This window comes from Littorina saxatilis, linkage group LG3, assembly GCF_037325665.1.
Source record: "Littorina saxatilis isolate snail1 linkage group LG3, US_GU_Lsax_2.0, whole genome shotgun sequence".
In the NCBI taxonomy this organism is placed as follows: Eukaryota; Metazoa; Mollusca; class Gastropoda; order Littorinimorpha; family Littorinidae; genus Littorina; species Littorina saxatilis.
The window spans coordinates 45,196,127-45,222,507 of record NC_090247.1 but is presented as its reverse complement, the minus strand read 5'-3'; the positions used below and the strand labels follow the sequence as shown (position 1 = coordinate 45,222,507).

Here is a 26,381-nt window from a genome sequence, read left to right as displayed (position 1 = left end):
CGCGCTTCCAAAAGGCGGAAAGTGTGTCTAGTCGTATTAGAGCGGGAAACAAACTCAGCATGGCGTCTAAAAGTCTTTTTGCTCTGGGATTTTCAACAACGAAGCGTGCGGCTGAGGACCTTACTGAAAGTGAAAGTTCAGATAATGAAGAGGAACAACCGTCAAGTTCAACAAGTTCAGCTCAGTGTAAAAAATCGGCGATTGCGCTCATTAGCATGCAAGGCCCGAAGGTTGGAGACAGCAGGGGTGTTATTCGACAGGCGTGCGCGGAGTTCGACAGGAAAACTCGCCGTATTTAGGTAAGGAGTGTCTTTAAGTGCGTGTTTTGTTTGTGTCTGTACGTGTTTTCGTAGTACGCAAAAATATTGGTCCGTGACGCGTTTTTTTCGTTTCGTTGCGTATGACTTACGCGTTTTTTAAAAAGCTAGCGCGATCCCTGGGTTATTTCCAGCAAGCTTCTTAATGAATTAATGAAAATAGCCTTTAGTTTTTATTTTCTTCGATTTGTTGAAGGTGGTCCATATTAGGGGACTCGCACATACTTTGAGATTTTGCTATAATTTTTTATCTGCATGAGAAACTCGGGGTCAACACTGCTAAAATATAACAAATACCGTCTTAGCTGTCATATATAGCAATTTTTGTGTGATAAAAGCTTTGGCTGTGGACAGAAACGAGTCCGTTTTAGGCGGCAAATTTAGAGTGAACGCTGCCAAAAGTGAAAAAAGAGAAAAAAACGAACGGTTTTGAGGTTTGTGTTTCTGCAACTGTTTTGACATGTGCAAGTTATCCAGAGAGGGTGAATACAGCGAATGAAATTGTTTTGAGCGCTCTAGCGCCGTTAGTTTGTCAGAACAGGAGGTGGTCCATATTAGGAGCCGGTCCATATTAGGAGCCTTTCCCCTACTTTGTCTGTGTGACGTATTTGTCATTTTACGTATTATCAGACACTTCGGTTTTCCCAATCAGAAGTGAGAGTGACAAGCATGGAGGACGTGAAGCCATCAAGTTCACCGGGAGCGAGGTCGAGCACGGGCAGCAAGCGTGTCCAACGACACCTGTCCGTCCACCTGCCCCACGTCCTCAAAACGCCGTCCTCGTATTCAGATACCGCCACGCCAGACAATGTGCATAACGGCAGACATGATTTGCACCCCAAGGTACCGGTTACCACAGCTGCCGCTTCCGCATGCCCCAGAGAGTCCACTTCTGTCAGCGCGGCAAGGATTTTACAGAACCTGGAAGCTTTAAAACGCAGAAGGTACGAGGCAGAAGAGGAAGAAGCGACGCAGGTGCGTGTTGAGGAGTCCGACTCGTTCCCGCCTGTGGATGGGGCAGTGAGCGTGGAAGCGGACACTTCAATGGGTGGAGACCAACACGGTAACAAGACCGGTGCTCACTTGCGAATGGTTGTGATAAAATGGAGGGCCAAAGGCAAGAAGAGGGTGGTTCTACCCTTGCTAAAGTTCGGGTGTCAGCGGTGCATGCAGACGATGAAACAGCGCTACCACAGACACTTCACGCACGGCAAGGCGGCCACCAGACGGCGCTGCTGTCAGGTAAGTTGTCTGCCAGTCTTGCATTTTCTCTGTACGTTTTATCGTGTCTGGTGTGTACAGTGTTTTCTGGCGATGTTGTCTCTAACTGCTTTGTTTTCTGGCGATGTTGTCTCTAACTGCTTCTTTAATCTTTGGTTGTGGGTGTTCTGAATAATTTCAGTAGAACCGAGTAATTATGTGTTAGTGGTATGCAGTTGAGGTGAAGTTTAGGGTCTCCAATTCAAGGAATCAACTACGGCTGGGGGCGGAAAGAACCATGGTCAGTGGACGGATATTTTGAGCAAAAGCTATTCATCTGACATTCGATTCCATAAACCTTTTTTATGTCCCAGAGTTGTGAATTCATTGCCCATTACTGAAGGAGATATTTAATTTGGTGCACTAGCGTTTGATTTTACTGAATTTTGGTCAGGTTAAAGTGTGGTTTTACCTTCAGTGGATACTCTGATCTGTCTTTGTAGCTCCTCTGCTTCTGCATGCTTGCCTCTCAGGCAATCCGTCCCCCCCCCACCCCCAACACACACATGCACTCAAACACAGTAGTCCCTCGCCCTCTCTCTCCCTCCATAAGGCTACTCTCTCCCTCCCTCTCTCTCTCTCCCCCCCTCTCTCTCGCCCCTCCCTCTACCTTACTATTTAAGCCATAAAGCACTGTTTTTAATGGATAAATCGACAAGAAAACCAAACAGGATGATTTGTGATCATGCAATAATCACAATTTATTTACAACTGTTATTTCAGACACAGACACAAACTTCCACCACTAAGAAATAAACTTAAGTTAATTTAAAATAAATCAACTGTATGAAACTAAACACATTTAGCAGGGTTAATCTAAATGACAGATATAATGATCATCTTCTCTTTTAACAACAACAATACTAAATCATCTGTTAATAGTTCTGCAATTCAAATACAAAAACCAACGATTAAAAATAAAACATAATCAAGCATAATGTAGTGCGTCATAAATCATTATCTTCAATCAAGTTATTCAAAACATGTTTGTGAACTGTTCAGACGTTCATATTGCTATAACAGTATAAGTTTGTGCACGAGAACAAAATGACAGGGACATCTAAATTAATGAATACTATCACACTTCAAAGAAAAACCTCTCGCAAACAGCGTCAGGGGGCTTGTAGGGCAGATCACATCCAATACTCAGCACAGCTGTAATATCTACCTTAAACAGCAGTATCATTTTGTATAAAAAGGGCACATTGTCAAAAAACACATACACCCAAACAAAACTGAAGAGTTGGGAATTAAAGTATGAGATTTGCCTCGATTATCCTCAAAAAAAGTTTTTTCTTCAAAGTGTCATTTTAAACAAAAGCGTATCCAAAATGTAGCAAATGAGAAGCTGGGTTTTGTGGGACAATCACACCATTCAAATCACATCTGTTCTCACAGATAATAAATATCCCTACCTAGCCATTCCCTCATCCTTCAATACTTTATGTGATCCTCATCACTTCAAACAGTTGCACTCAGGTTTGAATAAAATTGCCATCTGCAAAGACAAAACAAGTCGCGTAAGGCGAAAATACAACATTTAGTCAAGCTGTCGAACTCACAGAATGAAACTGAACGCACTGCAATTTTTCAGCAAGACCGTATACTCGTAGCATCGTCAGTCCACCGCTCGTGGCAAAGGCAGTGAAATTGACAAGAAGAGCGGGGTAGTAGTTGCGCTGAGAAGGATAGCACGCTTTTCTGTACCTCTCTTCGTTTTAACTTTCTGAGCGTGTTTTTAATCCAAACATATCATATCTATATGTTTTTGAAATCAGGAACAGACAAGAAATAATATGAAAGCGTTTTTAAATTGATTTCGAAAATTTAATTTTGATCATAATTTTTATATTTTTAATTTTTAGAGCTTGTTTTTAATCCAAATATAACATATTTATATGTTTTTGGAATCAGGAAATGATGAAGAATAAGATGAACGTAAATTTGGATCGTTTTATAAAAAAATTATTTTTTTTACAATTTTCAGATTTTTTAATGACCAAAGTCATTAATTAATTTTTAAGCCATCAAGCTGAAATGCAATACCGAAGTCCTGCCTTCGTCGAAGATTGCTTGGCCAAAATTTCAATTTGGGCGGGGATATAGCTCAGTTGGTAGCGCGCTGGATTTGTATTCAGTTGGCCGCTGTCAGCGTGAGTTCGATCCCAGGTTCGGCGGAAATTTATTTCAGAGTCAACTTTGTGTGCAGACTCTCTTCGGTGTCCGAACTCCCCCCCATGTACACTACATTGTGTGTGCACGTTAAAGATCCCACGATTGACAAAAGGGTCTTTCCTGGCAAAATTGCTTAGGCACAGTTAATAATTGTCTACCTATACCCGTGTGACTTGGAATAATAGGCCGTGAAAGGTAAATATGCGCCGAAATGGCTGCAATTACTGGCCGTATAAAATTTCATCTCACACGGCATCACTGCAGAGCGCCTAGAACTGTACCCACGGAATATGCGCGATATAAGCCTCATTGATTGATTGATTGATTGATTGAAAAATGAGGGTGTGACAGTGCCGCCTCAACTTTTACAAAAAGCCGGATATGACGTCATCAAAGACATTTATCGAAAAAAAGAAATAAACGTCTGGAGATATCATTCCCAGGAACTCTTATGTAAAATTTCATAAAGATCGGTCCAGTAGTTTAGTCTGAATCGCTCTACACACACACACGCACAGACAGACAGACACACACAGACACACACACACCATGCACGACCCTCGTCTCGATTCCCCCTCTATGTTAAAACATTTAGTCAAAACTTGACTAAATGTAACAAGTCGCGTAAGGCGAAAATACAACATTTAGTCAAGCTGTCGAACTCACAGAATGAAACTGAACGCAATGCAATTTTTCAGCAAGACCGTATACTCGTAGCATCGTCAGTCCATAGCTCGTGGCAAAGGCAGTGAAATTGACAAGAAGAGCGGGGTAGTAGTTGCGCTGAGAAGGATAGCACGCTTTTCTGTACCTCTCTTCGTTTTAACTTTCTGAGCGTGTTTTTAATCCAAACATATCATATCTATATGTTTTTGGAATCAGGAACCGACAAGGAATAAGATGAAAGTGTTTTTAAATTGATTTCGAAAATTTAATTTTGATCATAATTTTTATATTTTTAATTTTCAGAGCTTGTTTTTAATCCAAATATAACATATTTATATGTTTTTGGAATCAGAAAATGATGAAGAATAAGATGAACGTAAATTTGGATTGTTTAAAAAAAAATTTTTTTTATTTTTTTTTACAATTTTCAGATTTTTAATGACCAAAGTCATTTATTAATTTTTAAGCCACCAAGCTGAAATGCAATACCGAAGATTGCTTGGCCAAAATTTCAATCAATTTGATTGAAAAATGAGGGTGTGACAATGCCGCCTCAACTTTTACAAAAAGCCGGATATGACGTCATCAAAGGTATTTATCGAAAAAAACATCCGGGGATATCATTCCCAGGAACTCTCATGTAAAATTTCATAAGGATCGGTCCAGTAGTTTGGTCTGAATCGCTCTACACACACACACGCACAGACACAGACACAGACACACACACACCACGACCCTCGTCTCGATTGCCCCTCTTTGTTAAAACATGAAAGTAAACACATGATGTTTGATCATCACGATGTAACCAAAGTGCTTCTTGAAGGCACTTGTTTTTACACAGCTCTAAATATTGTTCTTGTGCACTGGGTTCAGATACGAAGCCATAGAATGAATGGCCATATATTTAAATAATATAAGTTATATAACTAAATCTCTGTCTGTGTATGACCATGCATGAAATAGAATATATCACTTGTCCTGGAAGCAAGAGGAACAAGTTTACTAAGGAATGCGTTATTTTGCCAAAAGCTGAATAAACGTGTTCCTTTTATTCACAAACGCAAAATTACACAAACAAAAAAACGTCAGAGCACAATTATAACATGTTGACCTCCTGGTTATTCAACGATAACAATTCATTCATGCATTCGTTAACTTTAGCATTATAAGGCTGTCATATTTTTGATTGTTTAATGGAACAAAAACTGATACTCTTTAACTACAACAGAACAGCAACGTTAATTTTAATTAAAAGCAAGAGCATTCCAAACTGGTGAAATAAAAACAAATTAAAATCAAACAACGAAAACCTATGAAAAATTAATTTGTTTTGATTATTGTTTAAGTGTGGCAAACGAGAGATTCGCATTTATGAACTTCAAACCTGAACATTTTTTCCCTTGATTTTTTTTCAAACCAATTTCAAAGCTGTCATTGAAACTGAAAGGTAGAATATCGAATTAGTATTGGGTTTGACCTTCACATATCAATTAGCCGTTAATTAATCACGTTACTTCAAAATCGATGGGTATGCAAGTCTTTCTTTCACAGAAATATGGAAAATACGAAGAAGTAGAAAAAGCAAAGGCAAACTTTTCACACTACAAACTTGTTTCGCCGGGTAAAGTTTGAGTTAAAGTTAAGTTAAACACACACAAATATTCAATGGCTAAACATTAAAAATAAGTTTGAAATTTTTTTTTCTCTCGCACACACACATTTTCCGAAAAGAAAAATGTTGCTGTATTTTGCTAGTATGCACTTCCTCCACCAAAATGGTGTTCATCTCATTCAACAGTTTTATCGAAGCAGGGAGTGTACACTACATTGGGGTGTGCACGTTAAAGATCCCACGATTGACAAAAGGGTCTTTCCTGGCAAAATTGTATAGGCATAGATAAAAAATGTCCACCAAAATACCCGTGTGACTTGGAATAATAGGCCGTGAAAAGTAGGATATGCGCCGAAATGGCTGCGATCTGCTGGTCGATGTGAATGCGTGATGTATTGTGTTAAAAAATTCCATCTCACACGGCATAAATAGATCCCTGCGCCTTGAGTCCGAGTCTGGAGATGCGATATGACTTCATATAATAAGAAAAGGCGTGAAACCCTGATTCTGACTTTTAGGCGCAAACAGTGGGTGTCTTTCTGAGAATTTATGAAGGTGTACTATCTAAGGAGCCATTTTGGGAAAGTTTGTTGTTTATTTGGCTAACTGCACCTTTAAAAGTTGAGGAGACATTCGCTGTGCTGTAATTTAGTCACACTCGCAGTAATTGACTCGACATTGGTCCGTAACTTAGTGATAAAATTAATTTTATTCTGCAAACAGCTGTCTTACGACACACGCCTGAGTCAAATAGTACTGACCTCTGAAGGTCGTCCATTTTATTCAGTGCTGGTGGGTACGCATTCCCCGAGACAGATGCAAAACGTTGGATTCAGGAAGTCGAATCTATAATCTAGCGAGTGCACATTCATTCAACGCTGCACTGGGCTAAAGCGCTGTGCACATAATAAACAAACACACTGTACAATACGCTGTCTCGAAAAACCCAACAAAGTATTTTGATTTAAATAATAGAACGTTCAAACTATAATTATTCTAAGGCAATCCTCGTGTTTGGTGTCATCCATTCAAACCTCAAACCAAATATGTCCCGTACGAAATGAACTTATAGAAAACTTATAGGAACTTATAAGAAACTTATAAGAAATGTATAAGAACTTATAAGAAACTTATAAGTTTCTTATAAGTTCTTATAAACTTCTTATAAGTTTTGTATAAGGCATTATAAGAATAAGTTTTGCTATAAGTTTTGCTATAAGTTTTGCTATAAGTTTTGCTGATAAGTTTCTACCGTTTCTTAAAAGTTTCTACCGTTTCTTATAAGTCTGGTATGAGGACTTTGTAAGGAATTGACAGTGTTATAAGTTGCTATAAGAAAGTATAAGGAAATTATAGGGAAATTGTACTTAAACATTTTGGGAGTCGATGTGGACTTAGAAAAAAAAGGGCGCCTTCCACTGACTGTCAACCTGCAAATTTAAGGGCGCCTTTCACTGACCGTTAACCTGCAAATTTTTCTAAGTCCAGAAGCAATATCAAAAATTCTTTTAATTTGTTGTAACTTGTTCCAACATCCTTGGAAAGAAATATACCATCTCACGCTTCAAAATGAACAGGAGGGAAATATGAATCCACTGATTTGGAAGATACAAAAATTTAAAAACAAAAATCAAACTTTGAAATCTTGTAAACCAATAATTATATAAGGCCTAAAAAAAAAATAGGTGTGGTTACGGTAACCCGACCTACCCTATTTTTAGGGGCCGATCCTATAACTTTTTATTACATTTGTCCAAAAAAACAAAAAAAACGAGTGCAAAAAACGCAATGAAAGCGAAAGCGCCCGAGTCGCACACTTATTTCCCTGTCAAGTAGGTTTAATTTGTACACATTAGAAAAAAAAGTTAAAAAAAAAAAAAAAGTGATTGCCTACCTACCTACCCTATTTTTTTTGGCTATGTTACCGTAACCACACCTATTATTTTTTTTGGCCTAATGAAAAGAAAAAGTCAACATTTTCATTAAGAGCCTATTTAGTTAAGGTAAATGTATCTGCATATGGGAGTTTGTGTACAATCGTTATTTATTGCTCTGTCTGTCTGTCTGTCTGTCTGTCTGTCTGTCTGTCTGTCTGTCTCTCTCTCTAATGTATAATAAATATTCTGTACAAAAGTTAAATGAAAAGCCGTACCACAAAGTTTTTCAAATTTGGTTGTGATGGTTCACAGTTACCAGAGACTTTCTATGTGTCTGCGGTTACACAATCAAACAAAAAGACTACAAGACAACAACAAAAACTCACATACAAGTAACATTTCCTTGTATGATCATTGTGGGAATCAGTTTTCTTTTGGGATATGAGGCCTCACAAATGAAGAGATTCTCTCTTTAAGAAAAAAAAAAAAAAGGATTTTTCATTTCAGCCTTTAAATACCTTACCTACTTTAGTCCTCAATTGTTTAGTATATATGCAATAAATAGGTGGGGTCCTGATTTGGCCTATTATGGTCCGCTGGACCCGAAAAGCAACAGCTAACTAACTAACAATAAATAGGTAAAGGTTAAGAACGCTCATCCTAATTCCTAATTTTTATTTTTATTTTATTTATGTCACTAAGTAAATTATCTTATGAATGCTTTCTTTAAATAAAATATTAGGAATTAAATTAATAAAATCAGATATAATTAAAAAAAACAACAACTCATTTTTACCATATTTCAGAACATTTTCTCAAATAAATCAATGCAAAATGGAAAACAATATAGTTTGAACAGAATGAATAACCCTAATCCTTATTTGAACAACCATAACATAAAAATTCACTTCAGGGGAGGCAATCATGTATGCAATTAAAAGAGCAATATTGCAGTTATTTCCCTTTACATCTGGGGACTTCTTAAGTTGAATGTCAGTGCAAGATTGGGGGACCAGTAGCAGCTTTAATGACACATTATCTGCAGAAATACCACACTTATTTTCAGTCAAATTATTTTTTTGAAAAGAGAGAAGTTTCAAGGAGTAGAAGATGCATTTGGAGACCAGCACTGAGAAGAAATTACAGCATTATGTGTGTCAGGAGTTAATTCAGCTGTCAACCATGAAACCTCTGATGACAGTGTGTTTGCCGCCATATTGGACTATCGGCGGTTGAGATGATTTGCTGACTGGATTCAGTCAAAAATTGGTGAGTTCCATCGTTTTCTTTGAAGTTAATGAGGAATGAAGGTAAACTTATTTGCTTAGAGTCATGTTTTTTTTGTACAGATGGAAGAATTCGGGAATTATTCCTTGTCCAATGCATTGTCACTTTTTGTCAGTAACTCGAGTTAGATTTAGAATGTGCACTTTGACTTAGCCAGTATTTTCGAATGGTTCTACACAGAATACTGTCTTTAAAATAGTTTTATGACGAGTTAAAATCTGTACCTTCAACAACAGCATGTGCAATGCAGGTCGCAACTCTTCTCAGGGGGGGAAAGTAGGACTCAAATGTGAAAATAAAGAGTGCGGCGAAAGATCGTGTGGAGAAATCACCGTTTCAAAATTTAAGCCAAGCACGTTTAAAGTTTGAATAACTAAACGCTCAAACACTTAAATTTTATGGTATTCCTGGGGCGTTTAAAGATTTTTTTGTCCATTATCACCCTTTTAGTCTGCCGGCTATTTTCAGTGGACACTTTCAAGAAACGCTCGCAAACAGTGTTCAGTTTGTGGATTGATTACCGTTTGAAAAATCATGAAGTCTGTGGTTATAATGTTTCGAACATGTACCAAACGCATTTGTTTTTAATTCGGTTCACTGGATCTTTACACACTTAGTCACCTGGCTGGCTATAGTGGGAGGGTTACTTTGGGTGGTCACATTAGATATTATGTTTTTTTGGAAAGTTCGTTTTATTTGCAGCCACAGTTCGGTAAATGACAAATGGCTAAACCCAACCACCTAAGAATGAGAAGCGTTTTCGCAACATAACCCATATTCTGCAAAAATGCAGCCATGACGCAGGGGGTAGGTTACAAAAAAACGTCAAGTACCGCTTGACCTCATACGGATATAAGCAAATTATACCTTAAACGAAAGCTAAAGATTGTTGCCATCAGACAGCAAGTAAAATGCCTAATTCGTATACACAGTTTTATTTTTAACAACATCTGTATAACATGCGGACGACAAAACAGGAAATGCCATTTTCTCAATCGATATGTGTAGGTAACCGAACGCCTGGTTAAAACCGCAATCAGAAACATCTTGAAAATTGTTCATTCTCACAGCTAGAATTATTTAACATCAACAATTGTTAATTTACCGAGGAAAACAACAGTAATGGATGATTCTGAATCAACTCCGAAAACCGAACCGGGTCGAAGTAAAAGAGTTTACACATACACAGGCTTCAAAAAGGATAATTTGGTTCAATCTGCTAGATTTTTACCCATAACATTAAAGATCACCTCGTTATAAAAGGAAAGTGATCATTGTAAAAGGATTTTGCTATCGCAAAATAATTCAACTTTCCGGTTTTACCACATGACGTCAATAATGTTATCAAATTATTACATAGCGTGCCTTTGTCAGAAATCATACTAAATGTTAGAAGCGATCTTAAAGTGAAAGTAACGTTTAATAAAAGTATGCGCATTTACTTATTGATTAATATATGACTGAAATAAGGGACATGTAATTTAAACGTACAAAACAACATTTTGTACACTACCCCTCTAAAAAAAACGCGACTATGACCGACCGATATGTATTTGTAAATTAGGTCATTGTTAGCAATGAAAACGGGTTTTCTTTAAAAGATAACACGCAAACTGTGAGGTTCAAGCCCATAAAAGATTTTAGTACGACTTCTTCAGAACATGTCTGTTTTTCACTCCACCAGTTTCAGTTTTGATAAAATATATGTATAGCTGTCATTTTCAAAAGGCCTTATCTGCAATTCACTTAACCAAATACACCATGAACCCAGAAGGTATTAGAGTGAGACACTTTACAGTGAAATATGTTATGTTATGCATTGCCGTAAGAATTGACATTTTGAAACATAAATCATTGACAAAAAACTCATTCTACAAAAAGTGCAGGTTTTCTTGGTATAGTCAGTTAAAGCATCTTAAAATTCAAGACATTTTGCAATTACGTGTATGTATTTGAAATGGCAGAAAATATTGAATGAAATTGAAAGTGATTTTTGACTGATTGAAACCCTACCCCCATTAACAAAATGGGCCCTGAGATTAGGGGTGTTAGTTGAAGATGAATGAATATTGGCTATGCTTTTCCCCTAAAGTATTCAAAACCAAAACATAATACATCGACAAGGTGTTCTACATTAACACAATTAACCTTTTAAACATATACATATGCTTGGAACACGATACTTCCGGTTTTTCCCCCGGATGACTTATACATTTAGGGTGTAAACACCTTATCGTAGAAAAAGCTTTATTTTCAAAAAGTGCAAGTAAATATTAAAATTCATGCATAATATTTACATATTGGAGTTAATTTTCCTTCGAAAGTCATTTGTTTCAAGTGGCAGAAAATGTCAATTGGAGAGTTACATGTACCTAAAGCGTATAAATGTTGTCTGTGATTAGTGCATTGTGGACACATTGGCACCATTTGATCCTAAATGCTAAACGATGTCGTGATCATACGACAGTTTTAGGATAATTTACATCGCATCGATTCCTAAATTGATGGTAGCATTTCATTGATAAATTCTATTTTCGGTTGCGTCAGTGCCGTTCTCCTTTTCTTTTTGTAATAAGGTAATAACGAATGAACCACGTGTCACACTGCCTGTCATTGTCTGACATTTTGTCTGTCTGTGTGTTTATTTTTGTGTATGTGTTTTTGTGTGTGTCTGCGTGCGTACGTGTGTGTGTTTGTTGTGTGTGTGTGTGCGTGTGTGTGTGTGTGCGTACGTACGTGTGTGTGTGTGTGTGTGTGTGTGTGTGTGTGTGTGTGTGTGTGTGTGTGTGTGCGTGCGTGCGTGTGTTTACGTTAAAACAAGCAAAACCCTTCATTCCGCGACCCAAACGCTCTACGAGCAGGCTCCCTACTATCATAGGTTTGATTTGTCCGACTTTTTCTCGACGGTAAAAGAATTATTTTGTGTTGTAACAATGTTTGTCTTACAAGCTGTCCATCAGTTTTATTCTCTAGATTAAAAAAAAAGAGTTAATTAATTCTAACGTGATAACAAGGCTTCCAATCTATACCTGTACGTCCATGCAAAATATATTGTTTGACAAATGCTCGCTCTCTGTGGAGAGCACCTAGGGTGTTCCCATGCGGCAAGCGTATATATGTCGTATCCATTCTGTACAATTTGCGCATTATGTACAATGAGCAGCATATCTTGCACATTGTATACAATGAGCAACAAGTTTTGCTCATTGTATACAATGAGCAAAACTGTTGCCCATTGTATACAATGAGCAAGACCATAAAGTTGCACTTTGTATACAATGTGCACCGAGTGAGCAAGATTGTTGAATGACGTTCAAGCTACACTGATATATGAATCATAGTGAATGGTTGAATAGAATATGTGAGTAAAGTGTTCAAATAACGATGTTTGTTATGTTTAAGCATTGTTTTAATTCTCATTTCGCTAAAACTATACAGTGCATTAGGAATTTAATTAGCTCTCATTAGCTGACGTTGGAGAGCGGAGTGGCACAGTGGTTAGAGCGCTTGCCTCTCACGCTGGAGGTCGTGGTTCGTCCCCCACTCGGGGACAAATACAAATACCCGATTTTTCCGAGCGCTCTCCAGTCCACCCAGCTGGAAATGGGTACCTGACCCTATTCAGGGCCGGGGAAGGCAAAGGCAGCGCGGGAGAGGAGATGGGCACCGCCCTCATAAAAAGCTGGCCCCCAGAAAAGTGGAGATCTCTAACATCTCTCTCCCCTACGACCAGATGGTTGTGGGAATACCTTTACCTTTACCTTTTTAGCTGACGTTGTTGTTTCTATCTCTTACTTTTAGCATGACATGACAATGTGAGCGTTATTATGAACGAATGTTATGTGTGTGTGCGTGTGTTGAAACAACATTAATTGTTGTATTTGTTTTTATTGTTTAATCAAAAGGGCAGTCAACAGGTTGCTGTCGTTTCATGTTTTCGGGCCAAAAAGAGATTGCTTACTCTTTACTCTTTACTCTAGGTAAATGTAACAAAAAATATATTTTAAAAAAAGAAAAGATTTTTAATATTTTGTTGAAAAAAAAATTGTTTTGGATTTTTCGTTCCATTCTTTTTCTTATCACATGCACGCCAGTTCAAAACGCCGAAAGCAAACAAAAAAAACAAAAACGCATGCATATTGGTCAAATTTGAAGCGAGTTACGGCCGTTTTAAAATAAAAAATATGACGTCATTCTACTTCCACTACAAAGTTAAATGTTATTTCCAGCCAAACTAACAGCGCTATCGATGTGCGGTTTCACTAAAGTGGTTCCTATGCATCAAAGAATTTTTTAAAACAAAGTTGTTTTTAGCTGTTTTCTGCCCCTTTAATTCACAATAATTACATTCTTAATACACTGTTTAGTTTTAGCGAAATGAGAATTAAAACAATGCTTAAACATAACAAACATCGTTATTTGAACACTTTACCATTCACTATGATTCATATATCAGTGTAGCTTGAACGTTTTTAGCTGTTTTCTGCCCCTTTCATTTACAATAATTAAATTCTTAATACACTGTTTAGTTTTAGCGAAATGAGAATTAAAACAATGCTTAAACATAACAAACATATTCCATTCAACCATTCACTATGATTCATATATCAGTGTAGCTTGAACGCCATTCAACAATCTTGCTCACTCGGTGCACATTGTATACAATGTGCAACTTTATGGTCTTGCTCATTGTATACAATGGGCAACAGTTTTGCTCATTGTCTACAATGAGCAAAACTTGTTGATCATTGTATACAATGTGCAAGATATGCTGCTGATTGTACATAATGCGCAAATTGTACAGAATGGATACGACATATACATAAAGAAGCTATAGGTATAAGAAATCGAGTTTTGTGCGTCCAACAAATACAACCCTCAACAACAACAAAAGTAAATATAACGAAGACAGAGCGAAAGGAATATAACGTTTGCCAACAGATTCTACCTTGAACCACCCCGTATATTCAAGGCTATACCGAACGTACGCTGCCGTACCGCCAAGCGATCGTTGGCTAGGATGTGTTGATATGTATGGTTTTCAACACGCGGAGTCAATTTTTTTTTCGATTCAGACGTACGTTGCGGCGGTGCGCTACCACACAATTTTGACTGCTTCATCTCTTTTTGAATGTTTGCACAATACAGACCGTTTTGAATGTTGATATTTCACATATCAACGCAGGACACATCAATGAACATAATAGTTTGGCTTGTCAGGCTATTTATTGACAAAGAGGCGTGTAAGATGGGATGAAACTGGGCGAACATGCTTGAGTGAGGACAGATCTACAGCAAATCGGTTCGTATGTTCGTAGAAAAACAAACATGTACTTAATACAAACCTTACTCATTCCCACAATTATGAATTTAAGCTGTACGTGGTTTCAAAGAGACACATTTTGTTTTGAATGGGGGACACTTTCCGTGAAGTTGGAAACAACGCTTTGTTTACACCTGGCGTCAGCGCGCTATCAGTATAGCCGAATATACGGCGTTGAAACTACTCACAATCAAAAGGTTTAAACCTGCAAATGATATTAAGATGCTCTTTTTGATTTGCCTTACTTATTCTTTTAAATTTAACATGTGTATGTTTCATTTATTGGAACTGTTCAAATGCTTTACACTGAAAACCAAAGCCGATTAATTGCCTCATTATAATTGTGTTTAGCCTACTGTATGAATTACGTCAAAACTACAGGCACAAACAGATAATGACGTCATTTTAAGTGGCACAAACATGTACATGAATGCCTTCCCTTTCGAATGATTTACAGTTATAGAATGTCTGTCAAGCGGTTTAAGTTTTATGTCCGTTTTTCTCACCGATGGTTTGGAATATTGCCCCACGACTTTAGATTTAGTGTTGTGGTGTTAAAATATATCAGAAAAATGTGTTTGCTAACGTGACACCAAAAAGTAACCAAAACGGTCCTTAGCCGACTGACTAATTGATTATGGAACAGCACTCAAACATTATTCGTGCAGAAAAAGACAAAACAGAACACGCCGGTTGATGATTGCCAGAAGGGTGTATCTAGTAGGCCTGTTCGTTCGAGTATCACGAAGTGAGTCAGATACAGCCTTCTGGCAGACACCCCCCTAAACACACTACTCATACTTGAGATTCTCGCTCTACTCCCTGCTCACGAGAAGAGAACAAAGAAACATATATTAGCTACACTGAGGTAAAAGCTGCTAAAACGTAAAAGGTGGCATGAACAATGTCAAACTTGACTCAAGCACGCTTTGCAAAACAAATACAACAAACTGCAAAGAATTCAGACAAACACGTCATTTTCCAGAAACCCGATGTAACCTGATAAATGTGGTCCACTAGAGCCCTTGCAGTCATCACATATACTACAGATCCGTACGGTCTAAGGTCTGACAGTTGTATCCCTAAACAAGCCAAAAGAGAAAGAAGATCCCGTGCCATGTGTTGCTTTTCAAGCTTGACGAGTTGTGCCCCTGCTTATCTCACAGTCTGGCCTGTTGGTATGTACACGAAAGTGCAAGGTTAATAGTAGTATGTAACAGAACATGATTCAAAAGGCAAAAGAAAACATACACTGATTAAACTCTTTCTATTTAAATCAAATGAATTTATGTTAGTTTAAAACTGTTAAAATAAAATACAGCATGCTTTCCGCAGCCGTTACACTTCAAGTTTCATCATCTATATATGCTTGTCACATTTTTAGATATATATTTAATATCTAGATTAATGAATGAACAATCAAAACGTCTACTACCCAGTGATCTAAAAGAACAAACAACCAATCGTTAAATGATATGCTTATTTGTGATTCTCTGTTCAAAAAGGAATAATGACATCATTTACATGTGAAAGTCACAGATCAAAGAAGTACATGTATTAATTTTCATGATTGGTTTGCAAATCAGACACAACATTACTATTAACAATGAACACATAGAACAATTGTTCCCTTGGTGAAATCAACAAAGAATGCAGCCACTACAGCAATTATATCTAAATGTAACATGATACGAAAGTCGCAAGAATGTTTCATGGCATGCTTACCACCAAAGATAAATAGCGATAAATATTCATTGGGGCAAAACTGTAAGTTCACATCTGTTGACTTATAATACAATCCTTGACTTTAATTAGTTTGGCAATAAGGATCATCAACAAGATCACCTTTTGCAACAAATGTTGAACAAATGTGTGTCATAAATGCAATTATCTTGCAAAACGTAACTGTTCCCATGGAAAAGACGAAACAACTTGTGTTCCCTTCATTTAACACCAGAACTAACCCTTCAATACAAACCTACGTCATTTAGTGCCCTCCTTCGAACTTTTCATCCCAAACTCAGCCCTTGCTACCTGACCCATGCGGTCAGACAGGGACCGTCATCCCGTGCCTCAAATGCGAGTACTCACAGGCCACTCGAAGACGTCAGGGATGTAGTTGGCGTACTCAGTGTTGTACATGTGGGACTCGATGAAGGCCTTCTTGTCCTTGGGCTCGGGCAGCAGGAAGGCCAGGTCATTGCGGTAGGCGTACTCCGCCACGTGGGCAGCGATCTTCAGGGAGGCCGAGCGGATGGTGGATAAGGGCGGGTACACGCGGCCTTCTGCCAGGTCCTCCTTCGTCACAAGGCCGGAAAGACACTGTACAATTAATAGACGTTTCAACAGTGTGAGTGGAAGAAGGGGGTTGAATTGAGAGGTTTGACAGTGGATGGTGGACAAAGGTGGGTAAATGCCGCCCTCTGCTATGCCCTCCATCGCAGTGACAGCTTTTTTTCTGCATTGTACTAGTATTTTGTTTGGATAGTTGCTTTATTTAACTGCATTAATTGGAATGCATCATGTATGTGTGTGTGCATTGTAAACACAATACGCAAGTACAACTGGGAGATTAAACAATCACTCTCAAAATTAATCTTCCACTTCACGTATAGTATATAGTAATGACGATGCAAAGACTTTTAGCCTGTACCTACCAGCTTGGCAAAAAAAACTTAGATGACACAGAAACAAGTCAAAACACAGCGTTGCAAAGTGAAACACACAAGGCTAGCTGACCTTCGCTGCCTCCAGGAAGATGGACTCTGGGATTCTCCTGATTTCCACACCGATGGTGGCCAGCGCCACACCAGGGAAGATGTAGGCGTTGTTACCCTGGCCCGGCTTGAACGTCTGGCCATTGTGCGTCACGGGGCGGAACGGGCTGCCACTGGCAAACACACAACGACCCTGCAACAAAAAGTAAATGACCAGAATATGAGGCGTCATTGTTTTGTTATTACTGTACTGCACAAGAATATACTGTCACTGGCAACACGTAACGGCTCTGAAAGTGATACAGTATGCTCGGTTGTTAAAGGCACAGTAAGCCTCCCGTAAACCATCACAGAGCTCCCCGAGCGTCTACATACAGTACGAGCATACCTCCATTTAAACGCTCACCGAACGGGAACATCCTGGCTGCTTTCTGTCGAGCGTGAGAAATTTTCAAAGAATTTATTTTCGTGGACTTGGCCCTTGCAACAATGGCGCCTCGTTTTGGAGCTGGACGGCTGTGATGAATATCCCGGAAATCACGCCCGGACAGTAAGCCTCCCGTAAACCATCACAGATACTGTCAGGCTTTTACACACAGTACAAACACCCTTCCATTTGAACGCTCACCAAACGGGAACATCCTAGGTGCCCTACGTAAAGAGCGAGCAATTTTTAAAGAATTAATTTTGCAGATTGTCTCGAACACTTTTTGGACCCATCCTGAACTCAGGTCAAAAATGAGTTACTTCCCTTAAACTGGCGATAGCCGTGGATCGATGATTATCAGAATGTTTTTGGACCGTGGTGCGTTTTTGCGCTAGACCTAACTTTTAAAATCTAAATAATAAGTTGACAGCTTGTTACACAAACATTCTTTAATCATAAAAGAATTCTTTTTTCATCAAGACAAGATCAGTGCAATTCGAAGTTGTGAAAGTTTGAAAAAAGCAAAGCCCGGAAGCAGGGTCACGCAAGGGTCGTAGCAGACGACGCCGGGTTTACGCGGCATATCGCCGTTCCTCTCAACAGTGAAAAGCCATCGCTAGAGTTCTTGTGAACCACAGCCGTTTGTTTCGTGCATAAAAACGTGCTATTGTAGATAAGCTCACATTGAGTCGCATTCAAATGACTAACTGACGACTACATTGTGAACAAGAAGAGCAAACGCTCGATCGAGTCACTTTCGCAGTTCTGAATATTATATGAGGCATCAGATGGACAGGAAGAAATTGCTATTCACAACACAATGAGTCACGTTCACATAAAATTTGAGCCCGGTCACTTTTATAGTTTCCGAGAAAAGCCCAACGTTAAGTTGTGTGTTGCCGAACAGAAAAGGCTAGTTATCTCCCTTGTTTTTCTGATAACGTTCGTAAAAGGCTACAGATGTAAATACTTTGATGTAAAGAATAATCCTACAAAGTTTCAATCACATCCGATGAACTTTGTCAAAGATATAAAATGTCTAATTTTTCCTTTGACGCTGACCTGTGACCTTGAAAAAGGTCAAAGGTCAACGAAACCATCGTTAAAGTGTAGAGGTCATTGGAGGTCACGACTAAACAAAATATGAGCCCGATCGCTTTGATAGTTTCCGAGAAAAGTCCAACGTTAAGGTGGTGTCTACGGACGGCCGGCCGGACGGCCGGCCGGACAGACTAACACTGACCGATTACATAGAGTCACTTTTTCTCAAGTGACTCAAAAAGGGAAACTGGATCACACGGGTTCACGATGGCTCAGGGGTAAGATAAACCAAGCAAAAATAAATTCTTTGAAAATTGTTCGCTCTTTACGGAGGGCACCTAGGATGTTCTCAATCGGTGAGTGTTTAAATGAAAGGGTGTTTGTACTGTGTGTAAAAGCCTGACCGTATCTGTGATGGTTTACGGGAGGCTTACTGTGCCTTTAAGGCTTACCTGTATACATCCGTGTACAAAATAGGCTGCAATTGGCAGACACACAGGGACCCTGTGAAACAGTTAATCACTAAGGCTATAAGGCTAGAACGTCTTAGTCTTTGGTCGTTTTTGAAGGGAGCGGCAGTCACTGGCAAGCACACTGCGACACTGTCAAATAGTGCATCAATCAAATGTAAGGCTAGAACTTAACTTTAAATGTAACTGAATGAAATGTAAAGCTTCAGTGTCTTACATTTAACAGAAGAGAGCAGACAGCGTTTTTGTATTAGATTTTCTATGAGAGAGAAAATGATTGCTATCGGGACATTATTCAGAATCTGAGAATGGTCCAGTTAGATGGCTTTCTCTTGTACTTCACCTAGCCAAAAGGGCTGATGACACCGAGAAAAACACTCTGATCTTGACGTTTTCAAACTAGAGTTAAAAAGTGAGACGTGAATATGTCCAAACCCCAGTGAAGTTGTATGCCTGCTCAGCGGTGCACTCAGCCTTGCTGGTGGGGTTGCTGAGGGCGAAGATGATGGGCCGCTGGTTGAAGGACGCCATGTTCTTCAGGATCTCTTCAGTGAAGGCCCCGGGGATTGCTGCAGCACCTGTCAACGAGTGCCCACAAATCCTTTAACACCAGACATTACAATAAGTAAGTGTGTGTGTGTGTGTGTGTGTGTGTGTGTGTGTGTGTGTGTGTGTGTGTGTGTGTGTGTGTGTGTGTGTGTGTGTGTGTGTGTGTACAACACACACACAATCAGATCATTTCTTGAAAGAAACGGGCCAATCACAAAATCTTGGAGATGTCTTCCAAGCACCAATTTCAGTGTTTTATTTGAGAAGCTACTTTACAGCTTTGGTCATTTTCATTTATTATGGTTTCCTAAAACATGACCTACTGGAGTATGACCCAATTTAAGCGTGTTTACATTGTATACCTTTCTATTGTCATCGTTTAGACAAAGGAATCATGATTCCATTGATTGCTTTGCTTTCTCCTTTTTTTAAAAACTTGGAGGCAGTATGTTCTTACTTACTCAAAATGTAACAGTTACAGTACGCAGTGTTCTCTCACTACGCAATACAGCATTCACTTACCCAACAAGTAAGGGTAAAACAAGCTCCAAGATGAACACAATTTCCTGTGTGTGTGTGTGTTTTTAGGTCAAGATTGACTCACCAATGATAGCCGTAGGTTTGAGAGTCTTGATGATATCACCCAGGTTTTCAATGTGTTTGTGGTCCCTTGCAAACAGAATTTTCTCTCCTGCAACTGCTCCCGATTTGCGGTCCTGTAACGATCAGGACACATTGTTTATTGAACATGTTATTTATACACCAGCACGTCATAATAATGGGCTAAGTCTTGTGGATACGGTTAGCATTCCAGTCTTCATTAACCTGAGGTCAGCATCCTCTTAACAATCTACAAGAATCATGTGCGTAAAAGATCGGAGAATACTTCATTTACTGTTCACAGACGATGGTTCCCACAGTGAAGAACAATATGCCCTGAAATACCAGTGAAAAGGTGCATGTTTTCGTAAAGTTACAAACGAAGATTGGGATACGATATAGCGGCAGATCAAAATGCTATTCGATTGTCAATTCGACAGGTCAATTTGGCATGCATGACATTTTCCAGCGCGCCCGTATGCGTGCATCGGGGTGCACACGCACGCATCTTCCTTCACACACACTCAGACACACACTACACGATTCACACAGACAAACTTTGAGTATGGTATTTCAATCACTCTACGGTAACGTTTATCACCCACCTTGACTATAAGCCCCTTGGAGTCGACCATCCAGATCTTGGACAATGCCTCCTCTTGGCTCAGCCCCCTCTCGCCCATTGCCATCAGCAGTAACTTGGCGATACCTATAGACGCCTGCAAGTACAAATCACACACGTTACACATCTTTTTTACATTTACGTTCAGTTTTGACTAAATCACATGCACATTCTTCGAAATGATATTCACAGATTCTTTTTTCTTTTTTCTAATGAATGTCTTTGATAACGTCATATCCGGCTTTTAGTGAAAGTTGAGGCGGCACTGTCACGCTCTTACTTTTCGATCAAATTGATTCAAATTGCTGTTAAGCAATCTTCGACAAAGCCCGGATTATGGGATAACACTTTAGCTTGGAAGGCTCGACATTAAGTAACGAGTGGGGTCATTAAAAATCTCAACATTCTCATTAAAATCAAATTTTAGTAATCTATCCCAAAGTAATTTCATCTTATTTTTTTATCATTTGCTCAATCCAAAAACATATAAATTTGTTATGTTTGGATTAAAAAAAAGTTCAGAATGTTAAAAAAAATAAAGAAAAGCGCGCTTGCCTGTTTATTGCAAGTGCTACTGCGCTATACTGGCTTGTCACTTTTTGTACGCTTGAACGTGTCAGCGCCCTCGCTGCCGCGGGGTATGTAATCGACACAGCTCTTGTCTTAGTGTATCAATGCGATGCGTTCAATTTCTTCTGTAAAATCGACAGATTGACTAAATGTATTAATTTCACTTCATGCGACTAGTTTCCTTCTTTCCGTCCCCTTTTCCTCATTTCTCTTTTTCGTCCTTCATTTCTACTTTTCGTCCTTCATTTCTACGTTCTTTTTACATTTAGTCAAGATTTAACACACACACACACACCCTTACACCCATACACACAGACACACTAACACATACCAATCCCCCCTCACACACACATCAACACCCCCCCCCCCACTACACACACACACACACACATATGCGAACAAAAAGAGAGAAAAAAATACCTCCCCAGCCCCCTGGAAGACAAAGAGGTTTTCCTCCAGTTTCTTTCCCGTTATCTGGAGACTGGCCAGGATTCCCGACACTGCCACTGACGCTGTGCCTGCACATACAAGCAAACACGTGATTCTGATGAAACCAGATGTTGATAGTCAGTTCTGTTCTTGTCATTTTTGACTCCACTCAAAATTAAATATATACAAACAGTTCGTCTCAAGCAAGGGAATCGTGAATACACACTTTACAGAGAGAGAGAGAGAGAGAGAGAGAGAGAGAGAGAGAGAGAGAGAGAGAGAGAGAGAGAGAGAGATGGATGGATGGATGGATGGATGGATGGATGTTTTATTGTTCTAATCAATGAGTTGATTTTGACAATTTTCGGACAAATGAAATTGGTGCATACAAACGAAATTAATAAGGGTGTGATACATTGGGCTTTAAACATAGCCTACACATGCAAATAAGTGAGGCAAAATAAAGAAAGAGCCTGCCAAATGTTGAGACATAATCATGAAAACATAGCTTGGAAAGATAATATAACTTGAGCAAACATTGTCAAACGACACCAAGACACATACACAGGTATACACGTACAGACACAGACACGGACACACACGGACACGGACACACACACACACACACACACAGATACACACGTGTGTGGGCACTCACACAGCAAATTATATGTATAGGTTACAACACGAGTGGTTTTTTATATGGCTTGTATTTCAGTCAAGACCCAGCGGATGAATATCATAGGGATTCACGAGCCTCTGGCGAGTGAATCCCGATGATATTCCCGCTGGGTCTTGACTGAAATACAAGCCATATAAAAAAACACGAGTGTTGTAAGCTGTATATCCCATGCGTACACCAAAGACAACGTGGACCACAATAAAGCACTGTAGTTGTCTGTGGTGTGTAAAATAGGTGAGCCAGCGAGGTGTGTTCCTCTTCACTACCCCATGCTAAAGCCACGTCGCCGAAGAAATGAAGTGCAAACAAGTGCATCCGTAAATGTGTGTTAAATCTACATTCAAACCACTGTTCGATTTGCTTTTGAATGCATTTTAGTTTCAAGATAGTAAAGAAAGCACACACAATGAAAGTTTTCATTGAATCAAAGACAGTTTCGATTTAGGTTCCGAGTCCGCCTAAGGTCACAGTTCCAGGCACGGTTGCCAACACCGGTTTGGTTAACTCGGATCCCAATTCTAGTTTAATTTTTGTGTTGGAGTGTAGAATTACGAAAATAAACTAACATTTTACTGAATAACTTCCTTTAGATTTAAGCAGTCATTTCATGTTCGTGAAATATATCTCTTAGTTAATTTGTTCGATCGTGCTTGCGTTAATCAACCCATACCGGTAGCGTCAATTCTGTCTAAAACGGTGTAATGGCTGCTCCTTGAAACTGCGTGTTGAATACCGTTTGGACTGATTTTACTCCATCAGGATGAAATACACGTTTGCTGAGCTCTTGGATACTTTCATATAACCATGAACTTACGTCAGTGTAAAGCAAAACAGTTGGACATGCTCGAAAAATGGATGAAACAGCCCGTGCTGCATGACGAAGCGAACCGGCCAGTCAAAAAGGTGACGCAGTGCATCTTTGCTTGTTGGAACACACGGAGGAAGGGAGGTTACTCTAGCTTCACCTCAAATGAACAGCGAGGTTCGTTTGCTGTCACTATCAGTTGATTCTTCGCTTTTGTTCTTTTTTTACTCGACCTACACCCAAAGTGTAAAGATAAACGCTTTGTTTACTGTATCGCATACCACAGATACGTATCATGGTTTTGTCCTCTGTGAATGTTGTGTTTTCTTTTGTTTAGCCATGTGAGCAAGTGCTCTTCATCAATCCACTGAAACATGTTCGGTGCAGTGTCAAGTGTAGGCAGAAGTATAGTTCCTCGGCCAAACCGGAATCGGTACTATGATATATTTTTTTGAGCCCATTATGTATTTATTGAAGCCGAAAAATACAACATATATACCCATAGTAGCATTACAGAGACAAAGAAGCAGCTCATGGGATATGCAAATATACACATATGAAGCAGTCATTAAATGCATACAACAAATGTATGAAACTATTACAGTAGATATCATTTGCTTGATAGTAAAAGCATACACACACACACATACATACACACGCGCGCGCGCGCACGAAAATACCTGAACATACACGCACGCACACACACACACACACACACACACACACACACACACACACACACACACACACACACACCAATTAACGCACACATTTTTCGAGATGAAATGCATAATAAGAAGAGGTTGTAACATGCCAGGGAGTTCACGTTTACGGCACCTTCACGTCAATCTCTTTTTACGGGGAATGCATCAATGATTCCAGAGCATGATATATGTTCGTACAGGGAACGCGAGAATCACGTGAGCGGTTCGTTTTCTGCAAGTCTTTTTTGTCGCATACAAGCTATGGCATTCCGTTTGTCAAATAATTATTTGGATACTTTTTCATGTTTTTTTCACCAGTTTTAGCTAAATAATCATTATTTAGAAGCTCATGTGCTAAATAAGTAATTGTTTATAAACAATGTAAAAGAAGAACAAAATTGATATATATTCTGTTGTAAACTTGAATCTTGTAGTAATCAATATTATTTAAGGGTCTAGTAGTTGTTGTAGTCAAACAGTCCTATACAGTGCCTCTTTAACTTTCCCCCTCTCTCTCTCTATTTCTCTCTCTTTTCTAGATCATTCTTTTAGTATGCATGTTGTATGTATGTATGTGGCGATGAGAACTGTGATGTAATGTATAATGTGTTGTAAAAAAAAATAAAAAAAGAATAATAATAAAAAAATAAAAAAATAAAAAATTCTAAATAATTTTTTATTTACGTAAACCATTCATTATTTACCTAAACAATTCATTGTTTACGTAAATAATTCATTGTTTAGGGAAAGCAGTTTTCATTATTTAGGGGAATCAAGAATTGACTTCTAAGCTTCATTTTTTTTCTTTGTGTATATATATACTATAATCCAAACATTATTTATCAGAAAATGTTCGTTAATTTGTTTACTTTACAAGCTGAAATTGCCGTACGAAAAGAACTGAATGCGAAAACAAACAAAAGGTCAAGGTCATGACCGGGAGTGTTTAGTGTTTGCATTCTCTCCCTTGAAGTTGTTCAAAAACAGTTTTCCGTCCTAAGTTTTCTGTTCTGTCTCAACAAAAACTTTCTCTTTCCGCAGCAGGACCAGGTCCGCCAGACAGAATGCCGCATATGGCATCAGCAGCAGCGCGTGAAAAAACTTCCAAAATGTCTCTGGTTTCAATATTATCGTTCCTTCCTGCTCCCTCGGCCATTTTGAATTCCTTCGTGACGCGAAAATTCTCCGTAGTTTCGAATATGTTTTTACTTTTCTCTTTGAAATGAAACGATTAAAGGAAGAGAAATGGAAAGACAGGCATGTTGTTGGGACATAAACAGAACAGAGAACATAAGGGGAAAAAACTGTGTTTCAACAACTTCAAGCAAAAAAATGTAAACACTAAACACTCCCGGCAGGGAAAAACCTTAATTGACCTTGACCTTTGACTGTGTTTGAGATCAGTTATTTTCGTACAGCAATTTCGGCTTGTAAAATAAACAAAATAATATCCAAACAACAGCTATTTTAAGATAAGAGTGTGTGGAGAGACCTTGTATTCAATTATAGTAATCACTGAAAGACATAAAACTTAGTTCAGAAGCGAATCCTAGAAACCCCTAAATAATGGAAAATGTGTTGGCTAAACAATTCATTGTTTACGTAAATAATTCATTGTTTACGTAAATAATGCTTTATTTTGCAACATTGCTGATTGTTTATAAACAATGTAATATAAGTCTAAATAATATATTGTTTACGTAAACAATATATTATTTAGACGTATTTTACATTGTTTGTAAGCAATCAGCATTGTCATCATTTTCACGAGTTTTCATTCACAAACACCTGGTAAATAAATCTCATGTTCCCCATGCAATAACTCGAGGTGGTGAATGGGTTTGAGCTTTCATGTAAAACGTGGATTGTCAAAGTAAAAGCCAATCAGGCTGATTGTTAGATGTGTGGAACCATCGTGGCTTTGGATTTGTGTTGCCGAGGACAACGATTGTAAGCATTCACTCTCAAAGACCCAATCAATATTGATAATTACCGCGGCGACTCATGGTCAATTTGCAACTTATCTCTGTAATCGCAAAATCCACAACGAAAAGTCATAAACACTTAAAAGAAAAGAAATATGCTCAACACTTACTGAATTCACAGGTATGATCGCAGCTCTGTACATTTTCAGACTGGAAGAAAAGCGTCAACAAGCTACGTTTGACGTCACATACAAGTTTGACGTGTTATCTCGTGCTACTGTGACGATGCTTTGTGGCCCTGAGTTGGATTCTAAAAAATCGTC

General features: G+C 38.7%; 1 protein-coding gene across 3 annotated transcripts in view; it reads right to left on the bottom strand.

Moving 5' to 3' along the window:
* Positions 1-2,249: 2,249 nt before the first annotated feature.
* Positions 2,250-26,381, bottom strand: part of LOC138962487 (NADP-dependent malic enzyme-like) — a 68,338-nt gene continuing 44,206 nt past the window's right edge. Inside the window, exons 8-16 of one of the 3 annotated variants that reach the window (XM_070334334.1) lie at positions 21,934-22,031; positions 20,927-21,040; positions 20,326-20,437; positions 19,608-19,750; positions 17,257-17,427; positions 16,609-16,839; positions 15,319-15,339; positions 14,706-14,722; positions 2,250-3,075 (exon numbers count right to left, since the gene is read on the bottom strand). In XM_070334334.1, the coding sequence (XP_070190435.1) occupies positions 14,717-14,722; positions 15,319-15,339; positions 16,609-16,839; positions 17,257-17,427; positions 19,608-19,750; positions 20,326-20,437; positions 20,927-21,040; positions 21,934-22,031 (896 nt within the window). In that variant the 3' untranslated portion in view covers positions 2,250-3,075; positions 14,706-14,716. Of the gene's footprint in view, positions 3,076-14,705; positions 14,723-15,318; positions 15,340-15,516; positions 15,690-16,608; positions 16,840-17,256; positions 17,428-19,607; positions 19,751-20,325; positions 20,438-20,926; positions 21,041-21,933; positions 22,032-26,381 lie in introns of all 3 variants that reach the window. The other 2 variants (XR_011454524.1, XM_070334333.1) reach the window with 2 other exon arrangements.